The following is a 27,933-nucleotide window of genomic DNA, read 5'->3' as shown; positions in this document are numbered from 1 at the left end:
GCATGGATGCAGTTGCTATATGAAAGGAGATAACCCATGAGACTTACAGAATCTTTCATTTCAGTATTCCTCCCGGCCCTTTTTCCTGAGATTACTCATGTATATAATTTTGTAGGCTTTAGCACGTTTTCAGTTGACCATAAATCGCTCTAAATGCTAAAAACTATATTGTTCACATTGGAAAGAGAAATGTTTCTTAAATTGAATAGCCTCTATCAAGCAACAGGATCCAAAGCATTTGCAAATACCCACAAGAGAAATTAAGGGAAAAAAAAAAAAGCACAATCTTTAGATTGTAATTATTGTTTGAGCTAAACACTAAATAATAGTTCCATTGGTCCTCGTTATTCTTGAGGGCTTTTATCAGCAAAATGGTTAATATAAGTGGAACAGAGAAAATTCTTGATCTGTCTATAGATTTGGAATCCTGAGTAAGGGGTACGTATGAGTGCAATCAGACCATGGGCATTTACCTGGGTTACTTAGGCAGCTTTGACTGGGGTACTTAGATGTTGGGTGACAATATTTATTTAGTTGTCTTTAGCTCCTTCCTAGTTAAGGGACAGTCTTTGGACTAATAATATTGTCATCTCCCCAGAGCCAGTGAGAAATGCAGACTCTCAACCTTCACCCCAGAATCAGAATCTGTGTTTTATAAGATTCCTAGGTGATTCCTATGTACATTAAAATTTAGGAAGCAATGCTCCTGGTAGATAGGGAGTTCAATTTGGGATTGGACATGCAACTAGCTGGGCCTTTCTGAAAATTTGCCCACCAACAATTTCCATTGTTTTTCCTTTTTCTTTCATAGAAAGGAGAGAAGCATAGTACTTTTGCAAAAGACGAATAGTATCTACAGGACGAAGACTATGAATTCACCTGACCTTTGGAACCCTCCAGAAGTACAATTTTGCTTTGCTTTGGTCAACAATTCATGCCCTCGAAATGTGAGGTCCGTGCTGAGTGTGTGTGCCATGTACGTTGTCATGATCGGTGCGATAGTGATGACCATGTTGGGCAACCTGGTTGTGATCATTTCCATTGCCCACTTCAAGCAGCTCCAGTCCCCAACAAACGTCCTGATTCTCTCCATGGCCACCACCGACTTTTTGTTGAGCTGTGTGGTCATGCCCTTCAGTATGGTCAGGTCCATCGAGTCCTGCTGGTATTTCGGAGACCTCTTTTGCAAAGTCCACAGCTGCTGTGACATCATGCTCTGTACCACCTCTATTTTTCACCTCTGCTTCATCTCAGTGGACCGCTACTATGCTGTTTGTGACCCTTTGCATTATGTCACCAAAATTACCATCCCCGTAATAGAGGTCTTTCTGCTCATCAGTTGGTCCATTCCCATCTTTTTTGCCTTTGGCCTGGTATTCTCCGAGTTAAACATAATCGGTGCAGAAGACTTTGTTGCAGCCATTGACTGCACGGGTTTGTGTGTATTGATATTTAACAAGCTCTGGGGGGTGCTGGCCTCCTTTATAGCCTTCTTTCTCCCTGGGACCGTAATGGTGGGGATTTACGTACACATTTTCACAGTAGCTAGGAAGCATGCTAGGCAAATTGGCATGGGTCCTACTCGGAAACAAGGAGGGTCAGAAAGTAAAATGAAAATATCGTCCAAAAAAGAAAGCAAGGCCACTAAGACTTTAAGCATAGTCATGGGAGTGTTTGTGCTGTGCTGGCTGCCCTTTTTTGTCTTGACGATCACAGACCCTTTCGTTAATTTTACAACTCCTGAAGATCTGTACAATGTCTTCCTCTGGCTGGGTTATTTTAATTCCACTTTCAATCCCATTATATATGGCATGTTTTATCCCTGGTTTCGCAAGGCATTGAGGATGATTGTCACGGGAACCATCTTTCACCCTGACTCTTCCACCCTAAACCTATTTCCCGCAGATGCTTAGGCAATGTTTCCCATTCTCCAAGATTCTTTCCTGGTAGGGAATTTTGGACGCTCTTTCCCCCAAATCTAGGGCCATGGACTTAGAACCTCAAATAAAAAGAAACTCTGTCCCATGGCTTGCTGATTCCTGAATTTACAAAATTAGGGATTTAGAATTTCATTCCTTTGGTTTAAATCAAATGAGGATCTTCTTTTTTTCTTGTAAATATCCGAAGAGGAGACACAGTTGGTCTTCACACTCATTGACAGCCACGCTGAATTTATTTACATCTTTCTTAAGATTCTTGTTATATCTTAGAGGAGTGGGGGAGAGAGCTTGCAAACAATGGAAGCCTGGATTATTGAACGTGTGAGTGATGCGGAAGGGGAGAAGGAAGCAGACAGGCACAGCTACCTTTTTTTTTTTTTTTTTCGGTTCTGATTTAAACCTCTTTCAGAAAGAATTGATGTGAGCTTTGTAATATTTTGATAAAATTGAACTGTCTTATTGAATAAGAAGAATGAATAAAGAAATAATTCGGGAATGTATTCTTTCTTTTTCCTGATATATAATTGTATATACATACACATATGCATGGAGAGAGAGAGTGTGTGTATACATGTAGGTGGTATTTGCACCTCTTTGAGTGTCTGTGTGTACCTACTAATTATTCACAAGCTTGAGCTTCATTCACAAACTGAAGTTCCTGACCTACCCCGGAGCTTTAGGATAATACTTAATGCCTCAAATATCTCTTCTTGTCTTTTTCTGTGTTTTTCTTCTTTCTACCCCATAAACTTATTTTGTCCTTTACAATCTTCTTTTCATCCTTCACACCATCTCTCTAATCTGGTGGTTCTTAACCAGGGACAGATTTGCCCCCTGTGGACGTTTGGCAACGTCTGAAGGCATTTTTGGTTTTTACAGCCAGGGAGGGAGTGCTACTGACATCCAGAGGGTAGAGGTTAGGAATGGTGCTAAATGGTCTACAATGCACAGAGCAGCCCCCGCAATAAAGGATTATCTGGCCCCAAACTTCAATAGTTCCATGGTTGAGAAACCCTGCTTTAACCTTAGCTAAGCTCACAGCTTCAACATTCGCGTCTAGATAGATGTCTCTCGAATATATTTATTTTCAGCTGTATCATTTCTTCCAAACTTGAGTGCCTCATTTCTTACTACCAGTGAAGTATCTTTTTGAATGCTCCATCAAGATCTCAAACTCAACGCATCCGGCATCCTCCCTCTGTGCACACCCCACCACCCCAAACCTCTTTCTCTGACTCCTGCTTTGTACCAGAGTTGAACGTACACAGGTTCCTCACTAGACTGTAAGCTTCTTTGTGTGACATTATGTCTTTGTATTTTCCATTTTTGTATCCCACAGTGTCTGGTATGGTTCCTTTCCCATAAAAATATCTAAACATGTTTACTGGATAATTGAAACAGAAACTTTGAAGAGAATGGGAGTTACTCAAATTCACAGAAATAAACAATTATAAAGCAAAGAATGTTAGACAAGTAGGGGCTCCCTCTCTTGGGAGAGAAGATGGAAGAAAGAGCCTATTTATAAAGAAGAAATTGAACTGAATTTAATTCCTGTTCTCTCTGGTCACATGTGTACAATGTTGTACTAGGGAACTTGGGTACAGGGCCAACAGAAGCACTGTGGAAAATGACTTACTGACTGAGAACCTTCAAAATGAAGCTTTCATACTCATAGAATGAGCTTTCTGAGAATAGAAATCAGATCTTCCCTTCCCTTTCCTGATGACTCAATAGTGGAAGTGTTTTATAGAAGGATTTGGTCATGTAGAAATATTGTTCACTATCTCATAGATTGACAGATTGGGAAATTTCTTAAATGGAGATATTCAGTAGAAGTGTCTTCCAGCTCAATAGGATATATCTGCAAACTTAGAATTGTTTATATGTGGCTGATGCAATTTATTTATAACCCTCGCCTACTTTTGCAGGAAGTAAGGTTGCTCTTCAGAATGATAACTTTCAGACACTGGTAGGTTGCAAAGAGAAAACTTGTTATCATTAGCAGAGGTTTTAATGTTAAGTGCATTTTATTACAGTAATTCTTACAGTAATATCAGAATATTTGGTTAACCAAACCCCTTCCATTCTATGATCTGGCCAAGTGACATCATACATCCAGGCAGGACATCTGAATCCTTGAGGTTTCTAATGTTCATATACGTGTGTGTGTGTGTGTGTGTGTGTGTGTGTGTGTGTGTGTATGTATATTTAAATCCCAAATGCTGTTGTGAACCTTTTTACTTTTTTTGACTCTATCCTCACTGTAGACTATCTATTGGAAATGACTCATTATTCCAAGACACATTTAATAACATCTCTATTAGGTTGAGAATTCCCAATACTCTCTGGATCTCTGTGTTCTGTTGAATATAGAACCTCCTATGGGGCGCCTGGGTAGCTCAGTGGGTTGGGTGTCTGCCTTTGGCTTCTAGCCATGGTCCCTGGGTCCTGGGATCAAGCCCCACATTGGGCTCCCTGCTCAGTGAGTCTGCTTCTCCCTCTCTCTCTGCCCTTCTTTCTGCTTGTGTGCTCTCTTTCTCACTCTCTCTCAAATAAATAGATAAATTTTAAAAAAAAAAGGCTCCTGAGGACCGTACTTGTAATTTGATAATTTGAATATAACATATTTAGGTCTTGAGATGTTTCGGCAAATTATTATTTTTATCGAAGGACAGGATTTGAAATCAGAATTAGGTTTTGAGATGCTTAGTAGAGTATTGGTTTTTTCGTTAATGATTGTAGGAATTTAATCCTTTGGGAGATGTCCTCTGCCCCTAATCCTGAAGGCAACATGCCAGAGGCTCAGGTCCTCCTTCCTTTTGAAGAATCAGAGAGGCAGGAGAAGTTCCTCAGGCTCTAGGCTGAGATAGACCTCCTTCCTGGATCTGAGGAGGCAACAGATAGAACACGGCACGATAACAGGAGTGTTTTACCACCTGCTTTCCCTGATGAGTCTTCCTTCCTCTTTAGGGATTCAACAAGGCTCTTCGAACTGCTGGAGCCAGGGGACTGAACAGGAAGTGCAGCCATTCACTCAGTACATACTCATTTTGTCATTTGATCCTCAGAATAGCATAAAATGTGACTTAATATCAAGGAACTGGGATCTGAGGCCATAGGGTGGTCCTTTTTGTAGGCCAGCATTTTCTTTTGCCCACTAAAAGATAGCTAAATAGAGAAATGAGAGAACAAGTGGAAGCTTTGGCTGCAGTCATAATCATTCCTTACCTTCACAAAGAACTATGTTATTTGTGAAGGATGCCCGTGAACATCAGCTCAATTATTTCTCAAAACAGCACCACATGCTTTTCCCAAGTGGGAGGTGGTTAGTCCAAGCAAAAGTGAATCATTCCATTATTGTTCCAAACCCAGTGCTCTTCTTTCCAGAATGTATCTTGGTTGAATAGAGCAGCCATTTTCTCAGGAGGATGGTGGCTGCCATGGACACTTGGCTGTCTGTATTGAAGGCCACTCAGTTCGTTAAACATTTACTGAGCATCTACTATGCGCCAAGTGCTACTCCGAGTGTTTGTGGTTCAGAGATGAATAAAATTGAAATCCTGGCTCCAAGGGGCTTATTGTCTAACAGGAGAGACATAGCCACTCAATTACACAACATAGTAATATGTCCTACGATAGAGCCAGGCACAATAAGCTATGGGGATATAAAGGAGGAAAATTTTGCCCAGCTTGGGGTGTAGGGGAGACTGTCTGCATTTTAGGTCAAAGAAATATGTTATCAGATTGAACAAGAGATCCACTTCCAACCACTGAAATATCTAATCTTAACACTCCTTATAACCTCTAGCTTGAACCCCTGTTCCTTTAAGAGATTGTGTAATTTTCCCGATATTATAAGATTCAAAACAAGGTCTATCTCTTGGTAAAGCCTGTGCTTTTCACCTCGTCTACTGCTAACCTAGGTTTTCCCTTTTGTATGCATTTAATTGATCTTTCGATTGCAGAGGGACTACTAAAAACTGGAAAACTTACACTCCTTAAACAAGTTCTGAAATTGCTTCTCTATTTGTATCTTCAAGGGAATTGCTTTTTACTATTCTTTCTGTTAAAAAATAAATGAATAAAGCCCTCACTTCCTCAGACCTTAGTCATCAGTGGTGATTGCTGTTTCAGACTGCAAATTCCAACAAAGGCAATTCTTAAAAATTTACTAACTGCCTGTCCCAAATATCGCTGAGCATTTATGGGTTCCTTGGGGATCATTGGTTAGCTTTTTTCTTTTTTAGAATATCTCCTCGTAGCCTTCTCTCTCCTGGACCAACACTCATCGTTTATTTCAAGGGAGTCTGACATGGCTTTGGGGGGAAAACATTAATATTCCTCTCTTGCAGCCTAGGCTAGTGGCTTTCGTGTTATTAAAAAGCAAGACTAATTGTTAAAATCCTAAATCTAAACAACACTTTGACTATCTTATAAATATCCCACTTACTCTTTCCTGTTTCTACATTATACAGCCACCTCAAGGAAAGCTGGGGAAAAGGAACATCAGTGAAACCTGAGATAAGCAAGAAAACCTAGAGGATCCAAACTCCAATGACTTTCGCTCCTAGTTGTTATGTAACTGGAATGTATTTCTGAAAGTGAGTGGAAGAGAGGGACGAGAGCCCTAACCTGGGAGGGTTGACATAGGATCTGAACTAACATCCACTCGCACTCTTGTCTGTCCAACTCCGCTTGCTCTGTGACAGGAACTGTTCTTAACACTTTTCAGCATCATGACAAAACTGGTGTAGGTATTGAATTATATTCAGTTAATAGATGAGAAAACTGGGCACAGCGTGTTAGGTAATCTCTGACCTAGAGAATCACACAACTAGAAACAGTCTTTATAAATTCTGCATCTCCAGATAGATTCGTGATTGCATATTGCATTGCAGGTTTGATGTAATATACCTAACAAACAAACAAAGCACACAACTTTTTTTGAGAATTTCCTCCCTCAGGCCTTATTTTATTTATAAGACATTTGTCTCTATTTTTCACAGTCTCTTGGTCAGATTCAACTTCGAGCCATAGGACTTCCTGGCTGATTGCAGATGGACTATGACTTATAAACCGAAGGGTGTCATGGTTTGTGATAATGTAGGATCTTTCCCGATCTGATTATCACGTTCTGGGTCCAAAATCTATTTCCACGCGCATGGACTTGATACAAGGCAAGTTTCTAGCAGTCACTACCGGGTTTCGCCCAGGCTTTGTACAGAAGGTGGAGATGCCTACCAACTTCCTTCATTTTTTTCCCCATTTTTTTCCTTTGTTCTTTTTGATCTCTACACCTTCTACGAAAGGCCCCACTGGCAGATACAATTTCTTGCCACCTTTAGAATTATGTCATTTTTGCAACACCAGTTTGACTTATATTGTGCAATGATCTCTCCAAGGCCCTAAAGAGGCATTCCATCCTCTGGAGGTTTGGTACCAAGAATCAGAGAGAGCAGAATATGATTGAATGTATTATTTTCCTTGATAATATCCATGTGAAGCTGGGACATATAAGTCTAATTGTAGGTGCTCTTACCAATTAGGGAGAGAGAGTGATGAGGAGGATAAGTGATGACATAGGCAGTAACAAAACCAGAATATAACTCTGCTGTGTTCAGGGCACTGTTTCATTTATTGTGATTTCTTTAAGTGACACAAAGCATAGAGCTAAAAAAAAAAAATCGTGATGAATCCGGTGTGGGGGGGTCACAAACCAAAGGGCTTATGATCAATTCTCAACTATTTTGTTGAAAGAAATGTACACGAGTAATCCTAAAGCAGAAGGGATATACGAAACTCACTAAAAATAAAACTAAAGAACATATAAAACCAGTGTCTTCAATTTTCATCTGTAATTAATTGGCAGGATGAACGATCCTGTCCCGAGTCGGAGCCTCAAACTACCGAGACTTGTGAAGAGTGCAAACTAGGTCCCTTGGTGCTCCTCTAGCCCTCATTTGCATGACCCACCACACTGGGGGCTAGTTTGTATTTGGAGTATAAAATCATTGTCTGATTGCACATCTGTCACCTGTGCTGATGGGAGAGAATTGCACATACTACGTTCACCTGCTACAAGAAGGGCTTCTTCTGACGAACTGATTCTGATTCCTACCTATGTAAGTAGCTTAGAAATGTGAATTCAGTTTATTAGAACTTGTTTAAAATTTCACAGGCTAATGTTAAGATAGATAAAATATTATTTCAGATCAGATAGCTCTTTGGAGATGTATAAACAATCTGTGTTCTCTTTAGAAATTGTGCAACAGGCAAAACTGAAATCGGGTCATTCTCTACTCTTTTAATTATTTGTATTTTGAATTATTTTCTTGGGAAGAGTTGACAGGTCATTAAAGAGCTTAAGCTGTTGATTTTACTGTCAATTTATTCAATTCTTGAAGGGAGGAGCCTGAAGTTACTCCTTCCCCCAAGTAATGATTTGTTACAAAGGATGAATTCTTGCCTTGGTTCAGACTCGTAACTTGAAATCTCACTTTACATTTGACAGTAGGTGAACTTATCAAAAATGGTAGAGACCCCCTCTACTACTTTGACATAGCCTGCTTTGTCTTTGTGGAAACATTTAGCTTACATTCCTCTTTTCCTTAAAGATATAGTCTACGCTAATTTCAAAAGTGCCCAGTCAGACAAAACAGATCTAGCAGAGAAGTGACTCTTACGAGACCTAAATCCCATGCTGCTTTGATTTTTGGAGCACATTTGAGTCAGTACCCAAGGAAATTGTACCAGGTTCCAAACTGCCCTTCAATTTCTCCTCTCTCTCTCTCTCTCTCTTTTTTTTTGGGGGGGGGGGTGAGACAGGTGGCCAGTTCCCAGAGAGAGAGGAAGAGTAGAAACCATAAATGAGCACTGTCCTCAACCAAGGTGCTGAAGAACACCCCACAGTATTGTGCTACCAGATGAATGGGTCTTGCCCCAGGACAGTCCATCCGCTGCACATTCAGTTGGCCATCTACCTGGCTTGTGCAGTGGGCATGCTGACTACGGTCCTAGGAAATTTGTTTGTGGTGTTTGCTGTGTCTTACTTCAAAGTGCTTCACACCCCCACCAACTTCTTGTTACTTTCCCTGGCGCTGGCTGACATGTTTCTGGGTCTGCTAGTGCTGCCCCTGAGCACCGTTCGCTCAGTGGAGAGCTGCTGGTACTTTGGAGACTTCCTCTGTTGCCTGCATACTTACCTGGACACCCTCTTCTGCCTCACCTCCATTTTCCATCTCTGTTTCATTTCCATTGACCGCCACTGTGCCATCTGCGAGCCCCTGATCTATGCCTCCAAGTTCACGGTCAGGGTGGCCTTCAGGTACATCCTGGCAGGGTGGGGGATTCCGGCGGCTTACACTGCCTTCTTCCTCTACACAGATGTGGTGGAGAATGGGCTCCGTCAGTGGCTGGAAGAGATGCCTTGCGTGGGCAGTTGCCAGCTGCTGTTCAATAAGTTTTGGGGCTGGCTCAACTTTCCTATGTTCTTCTTCCCCTGCCTCATCATGATCAGCTTGTATGTCAAGATTTTTGTGGTTGCCACAAGGCAGGCTCAGCAGATCAACACCTTGAGCAAAAACCTGGCCGGGGCTGCCAAACGTGAAAGAAAAGCAGCCAAGACCCTGGGCATCGCGGTGGGCATTTACCTGCTGTGCTGGCTTCCCTTCACTGTGGACACGCTGGTTGACAGCCTCCTGAACTTCATCACGCCACCACTGGTCTTCGACATTTTTATCTGGTTTGCTTACTTCAACTCAGCCTGCAACCCTATCATCTACGTCTTTTCCTACCGATGGTTCAGAAAGGCACTGAAACTCTGCCTGAGTCAGGAGATCTTCTCATCTCGGACACGCACTATTGATTTGTACCAAGAATGACTTTTTCAACTGAATGCAGGCAAGGGGTGTGTCCTTGCAGGAGGAATAAGTGGTGCTGTGGCAGTGGGCTGTGTGGCGTCATGAGTTTGTGGGCATGCTTTTTAGGGCACCATGGTTTAAGTGGTGGAAAAAAACCAACTTCTTAATTCAGAAAGAAATACAGCCCTCTCTTTATTCAATGTTTCTGTAGTAGAACGTAGGAAAAGGAGAGAATGAAGTCAACTAAATATTTGTTGGATAAGTTGAAATTCTGTGAAAATATTGGGCTCGTTGTTTATTACTTCCTTGAGACAGGGGAGATACAGAGGTGGAGGGAAAAGAGCACGAGGTTGGGATTTCTGAATTCTCATCCTGGTTCTGCCACCTGGCAGTGCTAGGTGAGACTATTTTGGCAATCTTTGCAGTCCTTCCTATCCCACAGAGTTTCAGCTAGAAAATCAGGGTTTCATACTGTTTGTCCTCTAAGGTCTCCTGAAGCTCAAACATTGTTTGATTTAACTTTTGGAAATATTGTTTGAATCTTAATTTCACATTACTTTCATAATTATAGTCAAGTGTTTGGACTGTTTCTTTTTCAAAATGTTCCCTTTAGAATCCCTGTCTTCTTGGAACCCTACCACTAAACAGGATTGTAAGCTGGATTCATCCATTTCAATGATTACTGAATAAATGTATTATATTATTAAAGGAATATCTCCTCCCTTTCCTTTAATAATTGAAACTTGGAAATAGTGAAATATTTTGTAAAGTGATAATGATCCACATCTTGCTATTGTAATATTTCTTCCTTTAAAAAAAAAAATCACAAAAGTTAGACCTACTATCTTTCCAGGGACACAAGTACATAATTTTCTTTGGTAAAACAAGTACATATGCCACATGCTTGCTCACCATTGAACCAAGTGTTTCTTACAAGCTAGTACTAGTAAAGGTACTGACATCTTTTATGTACATTTTGCTTCTGTCTTCTTCCTAAATCTTTTCTAACAGCTCTCTAGTAACTCCCACATTTCTTTTTTTTTCTTTTTTTTTTTTTAAAGATTTTATTTATTTATTCGACAGAAATAGAGACAGCCAGCGAGAGAGGGAACACAAGCAGGGGGAGTGGGAGAGGAAGAAGCAGGCTCATAGCAGAGGAGCCTGATGTGGGGCTCAATCCCATAATGCCGGGATCACGCCCTGAGCCGAAGGCAGATGCTTAACCGCTGTGCCACCCAGGCGCCCCAGCTCCCACATTTCTTACTGAATATTTTTCAAATTAAAAATCGCTTATTTGGAAAACTTATTTGTAAATTAATTGGAGGTCTCTGAAGGACAAATATATAGATAGATGTAACATAGATACGAACATAGACCAATCTCCATAAGTACAGAAGTAATGTTTTAGTTTGTCATTGAAGTTAGCTGAAATGAATTTATTTCACTCCAATTCTTTCTTTCTGGCTAGAAAGATAACTTCTATTAACTTTATTTTTTTCTTAATTAAAAATTATTTATTGTAAACATATTTTTCAATGTATTTTTTAATGCCTCATTTTTCTTTGGAAGTAATTATTCTTTCTTTTCTAATTAACTCAAGTATTATCACATAGTTTAATGAAAAAAATTGTAAATTAAAATCCATCCTAATATATATAATCTTGAGACATTATGGAACACAGTGCCTTAGATATAGGAATAAATATAATCTGCAAAGTATATATCAGTCATTACTTTAAAAAACATAGCTTCCTCTGCCTAGAAATAAATCCACACCTCTTCCCAACCTACTGAGCATGGCACTGTATATCCTAGAAGAAGGCTCAGATATGCCACAAGCTGGAACTCCACATAAACTTTTTAAATGTGTACTTAAACAATGTTAGACAGGTTTTTGTTGAAACGGGACTTCTCAGAGTCTTTAATATGTCGTGTCTCGTGTTATTGTCCAAGAGCAGGATATAGCATGCTGTAATTCCTAAACATTGTTCACGCAGAAACTTCTTTTCCCTGGAGTACTTTATAGGATGACTGTCTGATAAAACCTCATTTGGGAAATGTTGGCTCAGAGATTTAGAGGAGAATTAAAGGAGTCAAAACCTGAGCAGAGGGGTAGAGGTAAGAATGTCTCCACATTGAAATGGAAAATGCCTGGGGAGATGTAGGGAGAGGGAAAAGTGGAGGGGCTTGAATGCCAGCCTCGGGAAGGTCAAAAGGGTGACTATTCCCTTGGAAGTTGTTTAGCTGTTTTATCTCCGTATTTCCTGAACACTCTGTGCGCTTTCTCGGCTTCTTTGGTCATGCTATTCCTTCAGCCTGAAAAACCCTTTCCATCCTTTCCCTCCTGCAAAAACTTTTTAATCTCTTAAGGCCCAGCTTAAATGCTGCTTCTTTAATATGTCTCCCTGATCTTCCAGTGAGATGCCAATTCTCCTTTCTTATTTTTGTTAAGATTTTTATTTATTTATTTGTGTGAGAGAGTGTGAGAGAGAGAGAGAGCAGGAATGGGGAGTCAGACTCCCGGCTGACCAGGGAGGCCGACGTGGGGCTCCATCCCAGGACCCCGAGATCATGACCTGAGCTGCGGGCAGACACTTAACCAACTGAGCCACCCAGGCGCCCCTCAAACACATCTTTTATTGTTTAAACCTTTATGAATTCCAAGCCATAATTGCCAGTATATCAGTTTTTTCTACAAGATCTTCTAAGGTTTTTGTTCTGTATTCCTGAAACACTGAACCCAGAATCCAGAACACTAAGTCTTCAAAGATATTAGTGAAATGGATCAGTGAATGGGTCAGTATAAGGATTAATGCCCATTGTCCTCACACAATTGTATACCCTACATTTCTAAAAATAAACTTTTTGTTTTAGAATAGTTTTAAATTTACAGGAAAAGTAGTGCAGAGAGTTCCTATACACTCTATCCCATTTCTCTTATTAATAACATTTTATTTATTATTTTTTTTTAAAGATTTTTATTTATTTATGCGACAGAGAGACAGCCAGCGAGAGAGGGAACACAAGCAGGGGGAGTGGGAGAGGAAGAAGCAGGTTCCCAGCGGAGGAGCCTGATGTGGGGCTCGATCCCAGAACACTGGGATCACGCCCTGAGCCGAAGGCAGAGGCTTAACGACTGCGCTACCCAGGCGCCCCTATTAATAACATTTTAGATGAGTATCATGCATTTCTTACAATTAATGAACTAGCATTGATATATTATTATTAATGTATCAAGAAAAAGTCCATACACTATTCAGATCTTCTCAGGTTTCCCTACAGCCCTTCCTCTGTCCCAGCTTCCCATCTAAGACACTACGTTGCTTTAGTTGCTATGTTCCCTTAGGCTCCTCTAGACCCTGACGGTTTCTTTTGCTCCCCTTGTTTCGGATGACCTTGATGGTTCTGAGGAGCCCTGGTCAGATATTTTGTAGGATAGTCCTCAATGAGGGTTTGTCTGATGTTTTTCTCCTGATTACACTGGGGTTATAGGTTTTGGGGGGAAAAGACCGTAGAAATAACATGCCATTCTCACCACATGATGACAAGGCCGCTCTATTATCGACATGACTGTCAGTGTTGACGGTGGTCTTAATCGAACTGAGCCCGTGTTTGTCCTTTTCAAATCGCGCTGTGACTCTGGCAACACTGCTTCTTGCCACTTACAGATGCTTCAAGAGAAAGGTCGGATCCTATTACCTGTTTCTGCGTAAGCCAGCACGGATTCAGTACACTGTGGGCATGGGGTTCATGTTCCAGAAGTGAAAAAAAAAAGATGAATACGGGAATGTTTTTATTGATGTATATTCCACTTATCTCCTAAAACTAGTAAATTCTCTGTTGAAATTAAGTTTTGTTACAGAAAAAGAAAGAACTAGAGACTGTTTGCAGAAGAAAATCTCCCCCCCCCCCATGAAAAAGTAATATTCAATGTGTTTGAGCAGAACAGCATAGCAGGGAGTGCTCTCCATACCAACCATTTACACAGTTTTGAGTAGTAGCAGTGGCAAGAAGAGCAGACAAATAATCGTCCTAGCATCATTTGGGGAAGTACAATGCCTTCTGCTTTCTGCAGTGGGGGAGGAAATAATTACATGAGAGTAATTTGTCTGGCAATCACAACAGCCCGTTCAGGTTGGTGTCTATGTTTGCAGATGTCCCCCAACCCCCAAGACATCTCTCTGCATTCCCAATCAGATGAGGTGTCTCTGTTACTCTACACGCAATTTATAGATAAATATTTGAGATCTCTCTCCTCAGACATTAGGCACAATACATTTAACTGCTCCCCAAAAGGCTCCCTTGGGAAATTAAGCAAAGCAAAAGAAAACAAGAACCTCAGGAACGCAATTCACGGGTGAAATTTTTGACAGGTTTTGAGAGGGTGAAGAACTTTGTAAGACAAAGAAAGGGGATCAAAGAACAAAGATGTTTTCAGGTGGCATACCAGAATAAAGGAAGAGTCAGTGAATTAAAAGAAATGAAGGAAGAAAGTATTTTTAGAAAATGGAATATGCTGAGCTCTGAAGTAGTTAGCAAATAAAAATTTAACATTTATTAAGAAATTGCGTGCTTTCGAAGAAGTGACAAGGAAGTGCACATCTTAACATGACTGGAAAAACACTGATCCACCCTATTAAATTTGAAAAGTAATTTGTTTTCTCCTCATGAATAATCCTATTTGATTTTTAAAACTTATTTCATTCGGAAGTTGTAAAGATTTCTTTAACTTCCCCAGTCCAATTGCTTACCTTTGCTCAGGGATCAAATTCATGGTGGCTGAACTGTCCTCGAAAACCCAACCACTCACAGAGGATCTCTATTATATTTTTCAATTTTCCATTTTTATTATAAATCTTAAACGATTTCTATAGCAAAATTAAAATTATATCATACAAGATTACTGAGCAGTTGATTTCAATTAACAAATAGCTGCCTCCTTTATTTTGATAAAATTTCCTTTAGTCATAAACACCTTTATTTTTTACCTTTAGCATTTCTCTTCGTAACAGCCACCAATATGGGATGTAACTGTGGGGTTGAAGGATCACTTCTTATCTTATCTCTATGTTGTCTGACCTGCATTGCTGACTAAGACATGCAGTCCGTCCAGATAAACAAATTGCATCAATGGGAAAATCCCTAGCTGGAATCCCTATAGTGTAAGATGTGAACTTGGAAGATTATTTTCAGCAGTGATTTTTAGGAAAGTCATTCTACTAAACAACTCTTTACATTAAATTAGCTTAGCCATTATGGATTTAGGGCCAAAGATTTCTTTGGGTATAGACTTAAATTTTCCCCTATTCTCAATCCTGACTTGGCCACCTTACTGAGTTTCTGTTACAAAAACACAAAAGAGTGCAGCTTTTTCTGTCCTGGTAAGAATAACTATTTATCTGCACTGGCTACCAACAAGTAGAAAATGTGACATACTTTGAGGACGATTTGAGATTGATGAACAACATTATAGGAAAGTATTAAAAAACAACACGGTATTTAGAGTCATGACCGTGACCCTGTAAGAGTATTGATTAAAGAGTTCAAACAGAGTCCCAGAAGGAAATACTAGAGGACTGTGATGGAATGCGTTCAGAAGAGTTCTACATAATATTTTTCATTAAATGGGGCAGCATTAAACGGGGGCACCTGGGTGGCTTAGTCGGTTAAGCATCTGCCTTCAGCTCAGGGTCCTACTCAGTGGGAAGCCTGCTTCTCCCTCTCCCTCTGCCTGCTGCTCCCCTGTTCATGTGCGCTCTCTTTGTCAAATAAATAAATAAAATCTTTAAAATAAATAAATAAATGGGCAGATACAGGGCGATCAGCAGGAAAAAAAAAAAAGCAAAAACAAAATGGGCTTTTAGACTAATGTTGACTGCCAGGAGAGGACTTAGAAAGAGGAGAAGCAAGGAAGGTGATTTTTTTTTTTAAAGATTTTATTTATTTATTTGACAGAGATAGAGACAGCCAGCGAGAGAGGGAACACAAGCAGGGGGAGTGGGAGTGGAAGAAGCAGGCTCCCAGCAGAAGAGCCTGATGTGGGGCTCGATCCCATAACACCAGGATCACGCCCTGAGCCGAAGGCAGACGCTTAACGACTGAGCCACCCAGGCGCCCCAAAGAAGGTGATTTTAAACATCTCCAATCTGGGGCTGGAATTTTTTTTTTTTTTTGAATTTAGTGTTTTCCTAGCAAGAAAAAGAAGGCTGAGTTGAGCACATGAGCGCCAACCAGGGCACACAGAAAGCCCTGGCTGAGGCACTTGTTTTGAGAGACTCAACTTCTCAGCAGGGCCGGAAGGAACACTTCTCTTCAGGGAGGAAGATGCTGTGGAGTCTGCCTCTTAGAAGCAGGGAAACACATTCTTTATAGACAGACCTCCAATGTGGAGGCCCCTGGAGCTTGGATGCCACCCTGGGGAGAAAGGAGCAGAATCCCTAAATTTACTGCATCGATGTCTTGTTCCTGGAGGGATATGAGCCTCTAAGCAAGATGGAAGTGTATTGCAGAAAAATACATTGCATTGTAGCACGCCTGAGTAAGTGGTAGCTAAGATTTGTGCCTGTCACCATGTATATATTATGTCCCCTCCCCTTCCACACACTGCCTCTGCATAAATCCATACCGCTTGCAAAATCATCTTAACCCTTGTCCATTTCTCCCGTATCTCATGCTGCTCCCCACGCGGCACCTGTCCCACAGCCCCTGGACCCTCCTGATCCCTGCTGACACCTCGTTCTCCCCATCTCCACGCCTTGGCGCTTATTGCCCTCTCTGCCTGGATATCCTGTTTTTACCATAAATCTCTCTCCTCCACCTACTAGATACATTTTAAGTCTGTCTCCTTGGTAAATTTACCCCAAACACGCTTGGATAAAATTCAATATCATTATCACCAATGCCTTTAAAACAAATAACTGACAACCTTGAATTCTGAAGTCAGCAAAAATACCGTTCAAAATTGAAATGTGAAATGCAAATATTTTTAGGTGGACAAAAACTGAAAATCTTCATTTCCAGCATATCCACACAAAAAGAAAACCTTAAGGGCGTTTCCAAGACAGAAAAATCGAATCCCAGAGGAAACACTGTAGTGCAGGAAGTAATGACGTGTGCACGAAGTCAGTACCGGGAAAATAAACGGAAGGCTGAATGTAAAAATGAACATCTTTTTGACTTAAATTATGGCAGAATTAAAATAAGTGACAGCGGTATCAAAAATCTGGCAAAGGTAAATGGAGTATATAATCACAATTTCAGGCAAACTCTTGCGTTGCTTTGAATTGGTAAAATTATTAATTTATTAGAGAATTTAATTAATGAGGGATACATATTAAAACTCTAGGATTCCAACAGAATAATGCAATTAAGTCCAATTTATAATTTCCTGGGAGAAAAAGTGGATAATAAAAAAAATCTAAAATTAGTCAAGAGAGGTCAAAGAACAAATGTAAAGAATGAAAAAATAGGGGAGACTGGGTGGCTCAGTCGTTAAGCATCTGCCCAGGGCTCAATCCCAGGGTCCTGGGATCGAGCCCCACATCAGGCTCCCTGCTCTGCTGGGAGCCTGCTTCTTCCTCTCCCACTCCCCCTGCGTGTGTTCCCTCTCCCACTGGCTGTCTCTCTCTCTGTCAAATAAATAAATAAAATCTTAAAAAAAAAAAAAAGAATGAAAAAGTACTAAGATAGTTGATTTCAGCCCAAATGCATCAACAATTATATTAAATATGTAAGAATACACATTCGAGCTTATTGGACTGGATTTTAACATTTGGTTGTAAAATCTTTCCTTTATTTTACCCTCTCTCTTTTGGAGAGAATTCAAACAACATAACTACTTAAGAACTAAAGGGCTGTTTATCAACATAAATGTGTTTTCAGGATAAGCCTAAACTCAAAACGGAAGTATTTGTGAGATATTAGGAATTTCCCATGTAGTATGACATGGAATATGGTGTAGGAATATATCAAATTTAAAAAAGGCATTCCTCAGATTCAATCGAACATTGCTTAGAGCGAGCTTCTCCAAGCATCTGCTACAGACATTTACTGATGTGGTGAAACAAGGTCCCATTCCTACTGCTGATTCTGCCCACGTCTCTGCTTTGTCACTCACCCACTTTCCCGTCTTCTGAGGGGAATTCCTTGGTGTTTTCACTTTCATGCTCACCTTTCTGTGACTTTCAAAGCTCATTGTCTTCTTCCTAGTCCCTGTTAATGACACATGCTGTTGGTCTTCCCCTAGATTCTTGTTTTCCTCACTTTCATTCCAACATCTCCTTTTGCTGGCATTATTTTCTTCAATCTCCTCAGACCCTCTGCTTCATGCTCTTGCAAGGAGATTAGTTCCTCCTGTTCACCAACGCTCCTCCAACAGCCAGGGAATCAGATGTTAAATTCAGATCTGCCACAAGCCTAAGGTTTGATGTTTAGGGGACAATCTCCTTCGGACGTTTCTCCACTGTGGAATTGATCATGACAAAATGATGTATTTATAACAATAACTATCTTTTCAACACGATTACTTTCATGTGCTATGTCACTTTACTTCTTCAAGTGAAGAAGTGAGAACAGTTGCCTCTCATGACGTATAAATACTATCGCTGTTGATTATAATGCAAATTTACAGTGTCACATATTTATGGGGGAAGATGATATATTCGAAAAATTGTGTTTGGACATTTAGCTATCTATTTGGGAAAAAAAAATTGTATCCTTCCCCAAAAACACATGCGCCCAGATATACATATTCCCCTGGGACAGATCTGAGTGTAAAATAAAACCATAAAAATTTAGAAGAAGCTATTGAATATTTTCATAGTTTCTCATGGAAAATATTGGTAGACTTACTATAAATTTTTAATTTCCATATAATAAAAAAGTTTAGAAAAGATAAACTTGAAAAAAATCTTTAGAACATGTATTGTGTTCTAATTGATTTAGATGAAATGAGGAAGAAAAGGATTTTCTTTTTTTCCAAACACTTGAGCCTCCAAAGCTCAGGCCCTATTCAGAAAAGAAAAAGCCAATAGTCACTAGATTTGAGGAAGTTATGGGCAGTTTCAAAACTTCCCTGTATTCCAGATAAGAGTAGGAAAGGACAAAAGTAAGTGAGAGAATAGTAAGAATCTCTGAGGCAGGAGCACTCTTTCTCTCCCTCTCTCTGGTCTGGGCTGAGAAAAAGGAGCAAATATTAACGCCAGTGTCATTGGTTGAATAATGGCCCCTTGAAAGAGATCCGCATCCCAGTACTTGGAGCCTATCGCTGTTAGTCCTCTTTGGAAAAATACGTCTTTGCAAATGTGATTCAATGAAGAATCTTGAGACGAAGGAATTTTCTGGGATTATTTGTATGGGCTCTAAATGCTGTGCCAAGTGTCCTTATCAGAAAGAGGCACGGGGAGATGGCACACAGAGGAGAAGGCAGGTGTGATCACACAGGTAGAGACTGGAGCCGTGGGGCCAGAAGCCAAGGAAGAGCAGCAGCCCGCAGAAGCTGGGAGAGGCTAGGATGGATTCTCCCCTAGACCTCCAGGGGGAGCGAGACCATGTAGGCACCTTGATTTTGGTTCAGGAAAACTGATGCCATACTTCTGGCCTCCAGAATTCTAAGGGAATAAATCTGTGTTGTGTTAAGCCATCAAGGCTCTGGTAATTTGGTACCAGAGCCGTAAGAATCTATTGGAGTCAGGTAAGTTTAAGGAACGAAGATCCAAGTGCAAGGAAAACCCCTCTTTTCCTCGTGCAGAACTCACAGGGCAGAGACGGCTGCATAGCTTGTCTGAGCCCGTAGCCTGAGAGCCTTCCCGAGCACCTCACTGCTCTGCACAGAACAGGGACAGGAAAAATTCCCAAGTCCCTAAGGGTGCCATGGAGTCATGACAGGTCCTCGAAACTCCACCAAATGTTCCATGGCCCGTGATGCCACAAGTACAGCTAAACTCTTCTGAGAAGCACACTGGAATTGGCTGATAAAAAAGTCAGAGCTAAAGAAGACTCACGGCCAGGTGCGAGGGGTGACTGCTCTGTGACAGCATTGGACCAAAGTCCAGAGTCCAGGCAGGACATCTCATTGAGGGTGGAAGTTCACCCAGACCAGATCTCCACTCCACAGAGTCACTGTTGATGCCTGGTTCACTCGCAGGGAAGGCAGAGAAAACCCAGACAGACGGAGAGGAAGTTTCTATCGCCTGGAGGTCAGGGGCGTGGCTCAGACATCAAGTTCATTTATAGTTGGCAGAGCACAGAGGAGCAGGACACAAGACCTGGAGATAATTGCTCGGATGCCCATCCCCAGTTCATCCTTTACTACATGTTAACCCTGGGCAAGTGATTTACTTCCTGTGTTTCAGTAAAATGGGAATAATCATCATGCAGACTTCATGGCGGTTTTCTGTGTGTGACTATTTAAGAACTTACTCCCTGTAAAGCACCTAGATAGAGCGGGTGTCCAAATGCTGTTTGCTACCGTTGAAATGGCAGCTGCCTTAACAATAAAGTAACACGCTTTGTGCACCTGAATCTGTGCCCTGTGACTCACCAAAGATACTTGTGGATCTTTCTAGAATTTCTACTATGTTCGAGGAAGCATTTCTGCACCATAGACTATTCAAAGCCATAAGATAAGAGCTATGACCAAATTCTAAGGAAATTGGTGTAAAGGTGTAAGGGAGACGCTCTGAAGTTATGTTGGCTTCAGAAACCTCTGAATATTTGTGAGGAGACAGAGTTTGAAAGGGAACTTGAGAATGTTTCCAATTTCCTGGGCAGACCCAGGGTAATTAGCAGAGGCTAAGGGGAGGGGAGGGACAGAAGGAGGGACAGAAAACTAGGGAGAACATAAGAGACAACTCTGACTTCACTCAAATCTCTGAGTCTTAGCTGAGGACACCGGAAAGGAAGGGGCTTGAAACATAGAACTAAGACCCCCAGTTAATAACCTAATTTCAAAAAAAGTGGAACGTTTTCCTGGAGACACAGGAGAGACTAAGGAGGGTACACTGGCTGTGAAACCTGAAGAAGGCAAAGCAGCATGCCCCCCACTGAGCCCCACGGGGAGGGGCTGGAGCACCTGTGAGAGACTGCCAGGTGCGTGGTCTAGAGGGGGGATTGGTAAGCATGCCATTCAGAGGTTAGGGTCATGTGAACATCCTCTTTTCCATGATGAGATAGGTGGCCATTTATCGTAGAAGATACCCGCAAAGACAATCCCAGCCTATTCCCGTGGAAGCGAGGCAGACTATATAGCCCCCTGGAATTTAGATGCAACCCTGGGAGAGGAGACTGGGAACCCCACATTGACTGAAGTTTATCGCACCCCATGACATGGGGCTCATGGGGGAATTAAAGGCTAGGGATTTTCCCATTGATGGAATTTGTTTATCTGGAAGGACTGCGTGTCTTAGTCAGCAATGCAGGTCAGACAACATAGAGATAAGATAAGAAGTGATCCTTCAACCCCACAGTTACATCCCATATCAGTGGCTGTTGTGAAGAGAAATGCTAAAGGTAAAAAATAAAGGTGTTTATGACTAAAAGGAAATTTTATCAAATTAAAGGAGGCAGCTATTTGTTAATTAAAATCAACCCCTTAGTAATCTTGTATGATATAATTTTAATTTTGCTATAGAAATCCTTTAAGATTCATAATAAAAATGGAATATTGAAAAATATAATAGAGATCCTCTGTGATAATTTTCTTAGACATCTTTTAGATTTTTTTCCCAGATGTATTGAAAAGTAGCATCCTATTTTCTTTGTGAAAATCAAGGACAGAATTCTCCACATGCACCATGAGCACCAACTCGTCCCCCCCTGCGGCCCAGCAGCTCTGCTACCCGCACGTGACCGGATCCTGCCTGAAAGCTCCCTACTCGCCTGGACCCCGGCTCATTCTCTACACGCTGTTTGGCTTTGGGGCTGTGCTGGCTGTGTTTGGAAACCTCCTGGTGGTGATTTCCATCCTGCACTTCAAGCAGCTGCACTCTCCAACCAATTTCCTCCTGGCCTCCCTGGCCTGTGCTGACTTCCTGGTGGGGGTGACCGTCATGCCCTTCAGCACGGTCAGGTCCGTGGAGAGCTGCTGGTACTTTGGGCCAAGCTTCTGTACCTTCCACACGTGCTGCAACGTGGCATTCTGTTACTCTTCTCTCTTCCACTTGTGCTTCATCTCCATCGACAGGTACATGGCCATCACTGACCCTCTGGTCTGTCCTACCAAGTGCACGGTGTCTGTGTCAGGGATCTGCGTCAGCGTCTCCTGGATCCTGCCCCTTGCATACAGCGGTGCCGTGTTCTACACAGGAGTCTATGACGATGGGCTGGAGGAATTATCTCGTGCCCTCAACTGTGTAGGAGGGTGTCAGACAGGTGTAAATCAAAACTGGGTGTTGATAGACTTTCTATCCTTCTTTATACCTAGCCTTATTATGATAATTCTCTATAGCAATCTTTTTCTTGTGGCCAGACAACAGGCTAAAAAGTTTGAACATACTGGAGGCAAAACAGAATCGTCACTAGAGAGTTACAAATCCAGAGTGGCCAAGAGAGAGAGAAAAGCCGCTAAAACTCTGGGTATCACGGTGGTAGCATTTATGATTTCATGGTTACCATACAGTATTGACTCATTAGTTGATGCCTATATGGGCTTCATAACCCCTGCCTACATTTATGAGATTTGCTGCTGGTGTGCTTATTATAATTCAGCCATGAACCCTTTGATTTATGCCTTATTTTACCCGTGGTTCAGGAAAGCCATCAAAGTTATCGTGAGTGGTTCGGTGTTCAAGGACCGTTCAGCCACCATGAATTTGTTCTCCGAACAAATGTAAGCAATTGGACTGGGGAAGTTAAAGAAATCTTTACAATTTCCAAATGAAATGAGTTTTAAAAAATCAAATAAGACTATTAATAAAGAGAAAAGAAATTGCAATTCAGACTTAACAGGATAAATCAAGGTTTTCCAGTCCTAACTGTGCACTTCCTTGTCAATTCTCAAAAAATATTTACATGACTAGTAAATGTCAAATCCCTATTTGTTCGCTGCTGCAGAGCTCACTCATTCCCTGCACACACTTCCCTTACTCCCTTTTGCTCTTTTGTCCCATTGATTCTTCTTCCCTTTATAACCTGAAGACATCTTTGTTTTTTTTTCTTCCCTCTTTTCCTTACAAAATTTTGTACTCGCTCCTACTTGTCAAACATTTCTCTGCAATTAGCTCTCACAGGGCTGTTGCGTTGTTTGTTTTGCTTTCTTTTTTTTTTCTTTTTTTCTCTTTTTTGGCTTGGCTTTGCTTGTTTCCCCAAGGGAAAATTTGGGGGGCAGCAGTTATTATGTTTGATGTCTGCATGGTGTATGTGCCTCAACATCTGGATCCTGCCTCTTGTTACAATGGGTGGGATGAAGGAATGAGTAAGTGCCTTCTGTTCCATAGATGGTTGCAAACTTGCTATCAATCAAGTTTGGATATTGATCGAGTTTCTATCATTTTTCACATTTAGTTTTCTGTACGGACGATTCTGTATGGTAATATTTTTCTTGTGGCTAGAAAACAGTCTAAAGAGAAGAAAAATTAAGAAGTCCAATATTGATAACATCTATTTAGGAAGGACTCGTACCCAGTCAACTCAGTAATTAGAAAATTTAAAACCCAATTAAAAATGGGCAAAAATGTTAATGAACAGTTCACCAAAGTGGATACATTACTAACCAAGAATAACATGAACAAATTCGTAATACCACCATTCATTAAATTAAAAACATGAGATACTACTAACATTGTCTAGAGTGGTTAAAATAAAAAGAATTGGGGCACCTGGGTGGCACAGCGGTTGGGCGTCTGCCTTCGGCTCAGGGCGTGATCCCAGCGTTGTGGGATGGAGCCCCACATCAGGCTCCTCCGCTATGAGCCTGCTTTTTCCTCTCTCACTTCCCGTGCTTGTGTTCCCTCTCTTGCTGTCTGTCTCTATCTCTGTCAAATAAATAAAATAAATAAATAAATAAATAAATAAATAAATAAAATAAAAAGAATTGGCAATACCAGGTGTTGAAGGGGACTTGGAGCAACTGGAATGCTCATAGATTGTTGGTGGGCGTGTAAAATGGTGCGATTACTTTCCAAGATAGTTTGTAGTTTCTTGTACAGATAAACATACAGTTTGCATATAAGAATTCTACTCCTAGGTATTTCCCAAAAGGAAATGAAAACATATGTCTTTGCAAAGAATTATACATGAATGTTTTTAGCAACACTGTTACTAAGAACCCCAAAATAAACACAATCTAAACGTCTATCGACAGGTAAATGAATAAAATAATTGTGATTAATTCGTACAATGGATTGCTATTTAGCAGTAACAATGAACCGCTAAGTATACCCATTAATGGATGAATCTCACAGACATTGAGCTGAGAGAAGGAAGGTCACAGATGGGACATATTGTGTGATTCTTTTCTCATGTGATTTTTAGACCGGACAAATTAATCTGTAGTGATAGAATGAACATCAGTGGTTGCCTAGGGCAGTCTAGGGTGAGATCTACTGTAAAAGGGCTCAGGGAAATTACTGGGTTGGGACATTGAAAATGTTCTATACCTTGATTGCCAAAGTGGATACATGGGTGGATATATTTATCATAAGTCATCAGCCTGCACACTTTGAAAGTGTACATTTTTCAAACATCAATTATACCTCAATATGAAAAGGCTAATTTTTAAAAGTGACCAGAATTAATTTATTAGAAAAATCTTTTTCAAAGCCTAAGCTGAGATCTGTTCTAGAGACCTAAGAGGAAAAAGAAATTTGTCAATGGTAAAATCTAAAATATAATATAGGAATATCCATGTTCCAAAGATTTTTTTCATATTATTTCTTTAATATCTTCCCAACAGTTCCCATTCAGAAATTAAACAAACTACCAAACGAACAAAACCAAAAAACCTTAGAAAAAACCTGCTTTTTAGGTGTACATACACTTCCTTTGTGTATTTTCATGAGGTAAACACTGTATTTCCACACGCCTGTTTTTCCAAATCAGAATTATTAAAACTCAACCTGAGACATTCTAGATTTTAATAAATGATTCTGCATTTAATTTCTGTAACACAAACCAATGATGGAAAGATAAAGAGCTTATTTGAAAGCTTTAGGGACAAACAGGAATCATAAATAAATGGTTCTTGCAAAAATGAAAATGCAATCTCCAGTAATCGGTAAGAATGAACAATATGGTTTCAAATTTTAGACAAAGGTTTTTAAGGACGGGCCCTATTTCCATTTCTATTTCATGAAAAGGTCAGATGTCATTTGGAAATTAGAAGGGTCTAAACTTATTTTTAGCATAAAGATAATCATTATTTAGATTTTTTTTTCTTTCCACACCTTGCACTATGGGGATTCAATCTTAAGGGCTCTGGGTGTTTGGAATTATTTGGCTGCTTTCCTGAGAGGACAGAGTCATTCGAGCATTAATATAGCTCTGATAAGTTGAGGGGCGACGCAAACAAAAAGTGGCGTGTGTGCATCATCTAACAGCTCCTTGATGACCAACGTGTCTCAGATATGAAAGACTAAGGTGACACAGAGAAACTATTTTTTCCATTAAAATAAACAGCCTTTTATGTAATGATGAAAATTAAATGCTTATTCATTACAAAGTGAAATATTTTGAGATAAAGATATGAATCACTTTTTAAATATGAAAATAAGGATTTGGATTTACAAAGAAATAGGGCAAGAACGTACCAGCAATTACTGACCTATTGTACATATCCTTTTTAAAAGGACTTTTAACAACTGGAATGACGTTCTTAGCCACAGAAGACGACGGTTTTTCCGGGTAGCAAAACGGAGAATCATGAGCAGTGATTTGCTCCCTCCTGCAGCTGTGCAAATGTGCTTTGAGAACCTGAACGGATCCTGTGTCAAAACTCCCTACTCGCCAGGCCCCCGCGTGATTCTCTATGCAGTGTTTGGCTTTGGAGCTGTGCTGACTGTATTTGGAAACCTCTTGGTGATGATTTCAATCCTTCACTTCAGACAGCTGCACACACCTACAAACTTTCTGATCGTGTCCCTGGCCTGTGCTGACTTCTTGGTGGGAGTGACCGTCATGCCCTTCAGCACAGTGAGGTCTGTGGAGAGCTGCTGGTACTTCGGGGAGAGTTACTGTAAATTTCACTCTTGTTTCGAAGGGTCGTTCTGCTACGCTTCCATCTACCACTTGGGTTTTATTTCTCTTGATAGATACATTGCTGTCACTGATCCTCTGGTCTATCCCACCAGGTTCACAGCGTCTATGTCTGGCCTATGTATTGCCTTCTCTTGGCTCCTTTCAATTATTTATAGTTTTTCCCTTCTTGGAACAGGTGCAAATGAAGCTGGGCTGGAGGATCTAGTAAGTGCTCTCACCTGCGTGGGAGGCTGCCAAATTGCAGTGAATCAAAGTTGGGTATTGGTCAATTTTCTATTATTTTTCATACCCACGCTTGTGATGATAATTGTTTACTCCAAGATCTTCCTCATCGCTAAACAACAGGCTAGAAGAATTGAAAGTATGAGCAATAAGACGGTGAGATCAGCAGACAGCTACAGAGACAGAGTGGCCAAGAGGGAGAGAAAAGCAGCAAAAACCCTGGGAATCGCAGTGATAGCCTTCTTGATTTCATGGTTGCCCTACTTCATTGATTCCGTCATTGATGCCTACCTGGGTTTCATCACACCCACATATATCTATGAAATATTGGTTTGGATTGCTTACTATAACTCAGCAATGAACCCCTTGATTTATGCTTTCTTTTATCCTTGGTTTCGAAAAGCCATCAAACTAATTGTCACTGGCAGCGTCTTGAGAGAGAATTCCTCAACCATCAATTTATTGTCTGAGCAAGTGTAGGTTTTAGATTGAAAATAGATTTGCAATGAGCATGGCATTGGGAGAAAAAAATTAATCATAATTGTGCAAGATTTGTTTTTTTTAAGATCCTTATTTAATTGAGAGAGAGTGAGAGTGAGAGAGATCACAGAGGGAGAGGGAGAAGCACACTCGCCACTGAACAGGGAGCCTGACATGGGGCTTGATCCCAGGACCCTCAGATCATGGCCTGAGCTGAAGGCAGATGCTTAACTGACTGAGCCACCCAGGCACCCTTTATGCAAGATCTTCTAATGTAAAATAATTGAATTATGCTTTCGACTGGAATGCTTACATTCAGGTTCATAGTTCTTTGGTAAATGCAACATTAAAACCCATTTGTGAAGGAAACGGCATGGCCTTGGAGCCAGAAAGGCCCGGACTACGGTACCAACTTTGCCATTTAAAGCTGTGATCTTGGGTGGCTTAGTTTACTCTGAGCTACAATCTATATGAAGAGCCTAGTATATTTTTGTTATTCTAAATCCTGCCTTTTGTTACTTTATATGAGTCAATCCCTGGCTGTATCTTCTCTTTGTTCCTTTGCAATATTTTTTTATTAAAATGTAAATACAACTAAGAGATACTTAAAAAGTTGGTGCCTCTTTGCTCTGACAAGGTAAGGGAATGAGTCTGCACTGTCTGGGGTTCAGATCTGTGAGTCCAAAAATGTGATTCAGAGTCAGAAAAACTCAATCAAGAGACACATCTACTCACTGCAATATCAATTCAGTTATTTACAATGGAAAGATAACTGGCATCATTAAAAAAAAAAAAAAGTCACATTTATTCCGTAAGCTTCTTCCTGGTAAGTCTGCTCCTAGAATTACATTAGGGTTCAGAAATTTTGGCAGTTAGCATTTGTCTAAAGAAAGGATTTTAAGATTATCATTCATTACTTTATTTTAAAATTCATCTCTTTTTTATTCACGTAGTTGAACTTTGTTCCAAAAATTACTTACAGGGGCTTTGAAGCATATATGTGAAAATGCAAATTAAAAATGTGTTCAAAAGAAGAAAGAAAACTGAAATATAGGGCATAAAGAGAAGCCAAGACAGAACCTGCAAAATGCTTTTCATATGACCCACAAACTTTGTTCAAAGGCGAAAAAGGGAAACTGAACTAGTTACGCAATTCACAGAGGATCAAGCAACCCAGTTATTTCAGTCTTTTCTTCCTACTAACACTGAAGGGTACTCACGCACAATGTAAATAAATTACT

At 40.6% G+C, this 27,933-nt stretch overlaps 4 protein-coding genes across 4 annotated transcripts; all 4 read left to right on the top strand.

Annotated features, from left to right (window-relative positions):
* Positions 1-869: 869 nt before the first annotated feature.
* LOC103663398 (trace amine-associated receptor 4) lies at positions 870-1,958 on the top strand. The gene has a single exon (XM_008691086.1). The coding sequence runs from the start codon at positions 870-872 to the stop codon at positions 1,911-1,913; it is 1,044 nt and encodes a 347-aa protein (XP_008689308.1). The 3' UTR covers positions 1,914-1,958.
* Positions 1,959-8,783: 6,825 nt separating this feature from the next.
* On the top strand, positions 8,784-9,820 carry TAAR5 (trace amine associated receptor 5). Its single transcript, XM_008691087.1, has one exon. It carries the CDS (start codon positions 8,807-8,809, stop codon positions 9,818-9,820), a length of 1,014 nt encoding a protein of 337 aa, XP_008689309.1. The 5' UTR covers positions 8,784-8,806.
* Positions 9,821-21,591: 11,771 nt separating this feature from the next.
* On the top strand, positions 21,592-22,660 carry LOC103663400 (trace amine-associated receptor 6-like). Its single transcript, XM_008691089.2, has one exon. It carries the CDS (start codon positions 21,592-21,594, stop codon positions 22,627-22,629), a length of 1,038 nt encoding a protein of 345 aa, XP_008689311.2. The 3' UTR covers positions 22,630-22,660.
* Positions 22,661-25,639: 2,979 nt separating this feature from the next.
* Positions 25,640-26,692, top strand: LOC103663401 (trace amine-associated receptor 7a). The gene has a single exon (XM_008691090.2). It carries the CDS (start codon positions 25,655-25,657, stop codon positions 26,690-26,692), a length of 1,038 nt encoding a protein of 345 aa, XP_008689312.2. The 5' UTR covers positions 25,640-25,654.
* The last annotated feature ends 1,241 nt before the right edge of the window (positions 26,693-27,933 follow it).

The sequence above is a fragment of the Ursus maritimus genome, unplaced genomic scaffold (genome assembly GCF_017311325.1).
Source record: "Ursus maritimus isolate PB19 unplaced genomic scaffold, ASM1731132v1 scaffold_13, whole genome shotgun sequence".
Taxonomy (NCBI): Eukaryota; Metazoa; Chordata; class Mammalia; order Carnivora; family Ursidae; genus Ursus; species Ursus maritimus.
This window is presented reverse-complemented; position numbering and strand designations above follow the sequence as displayed.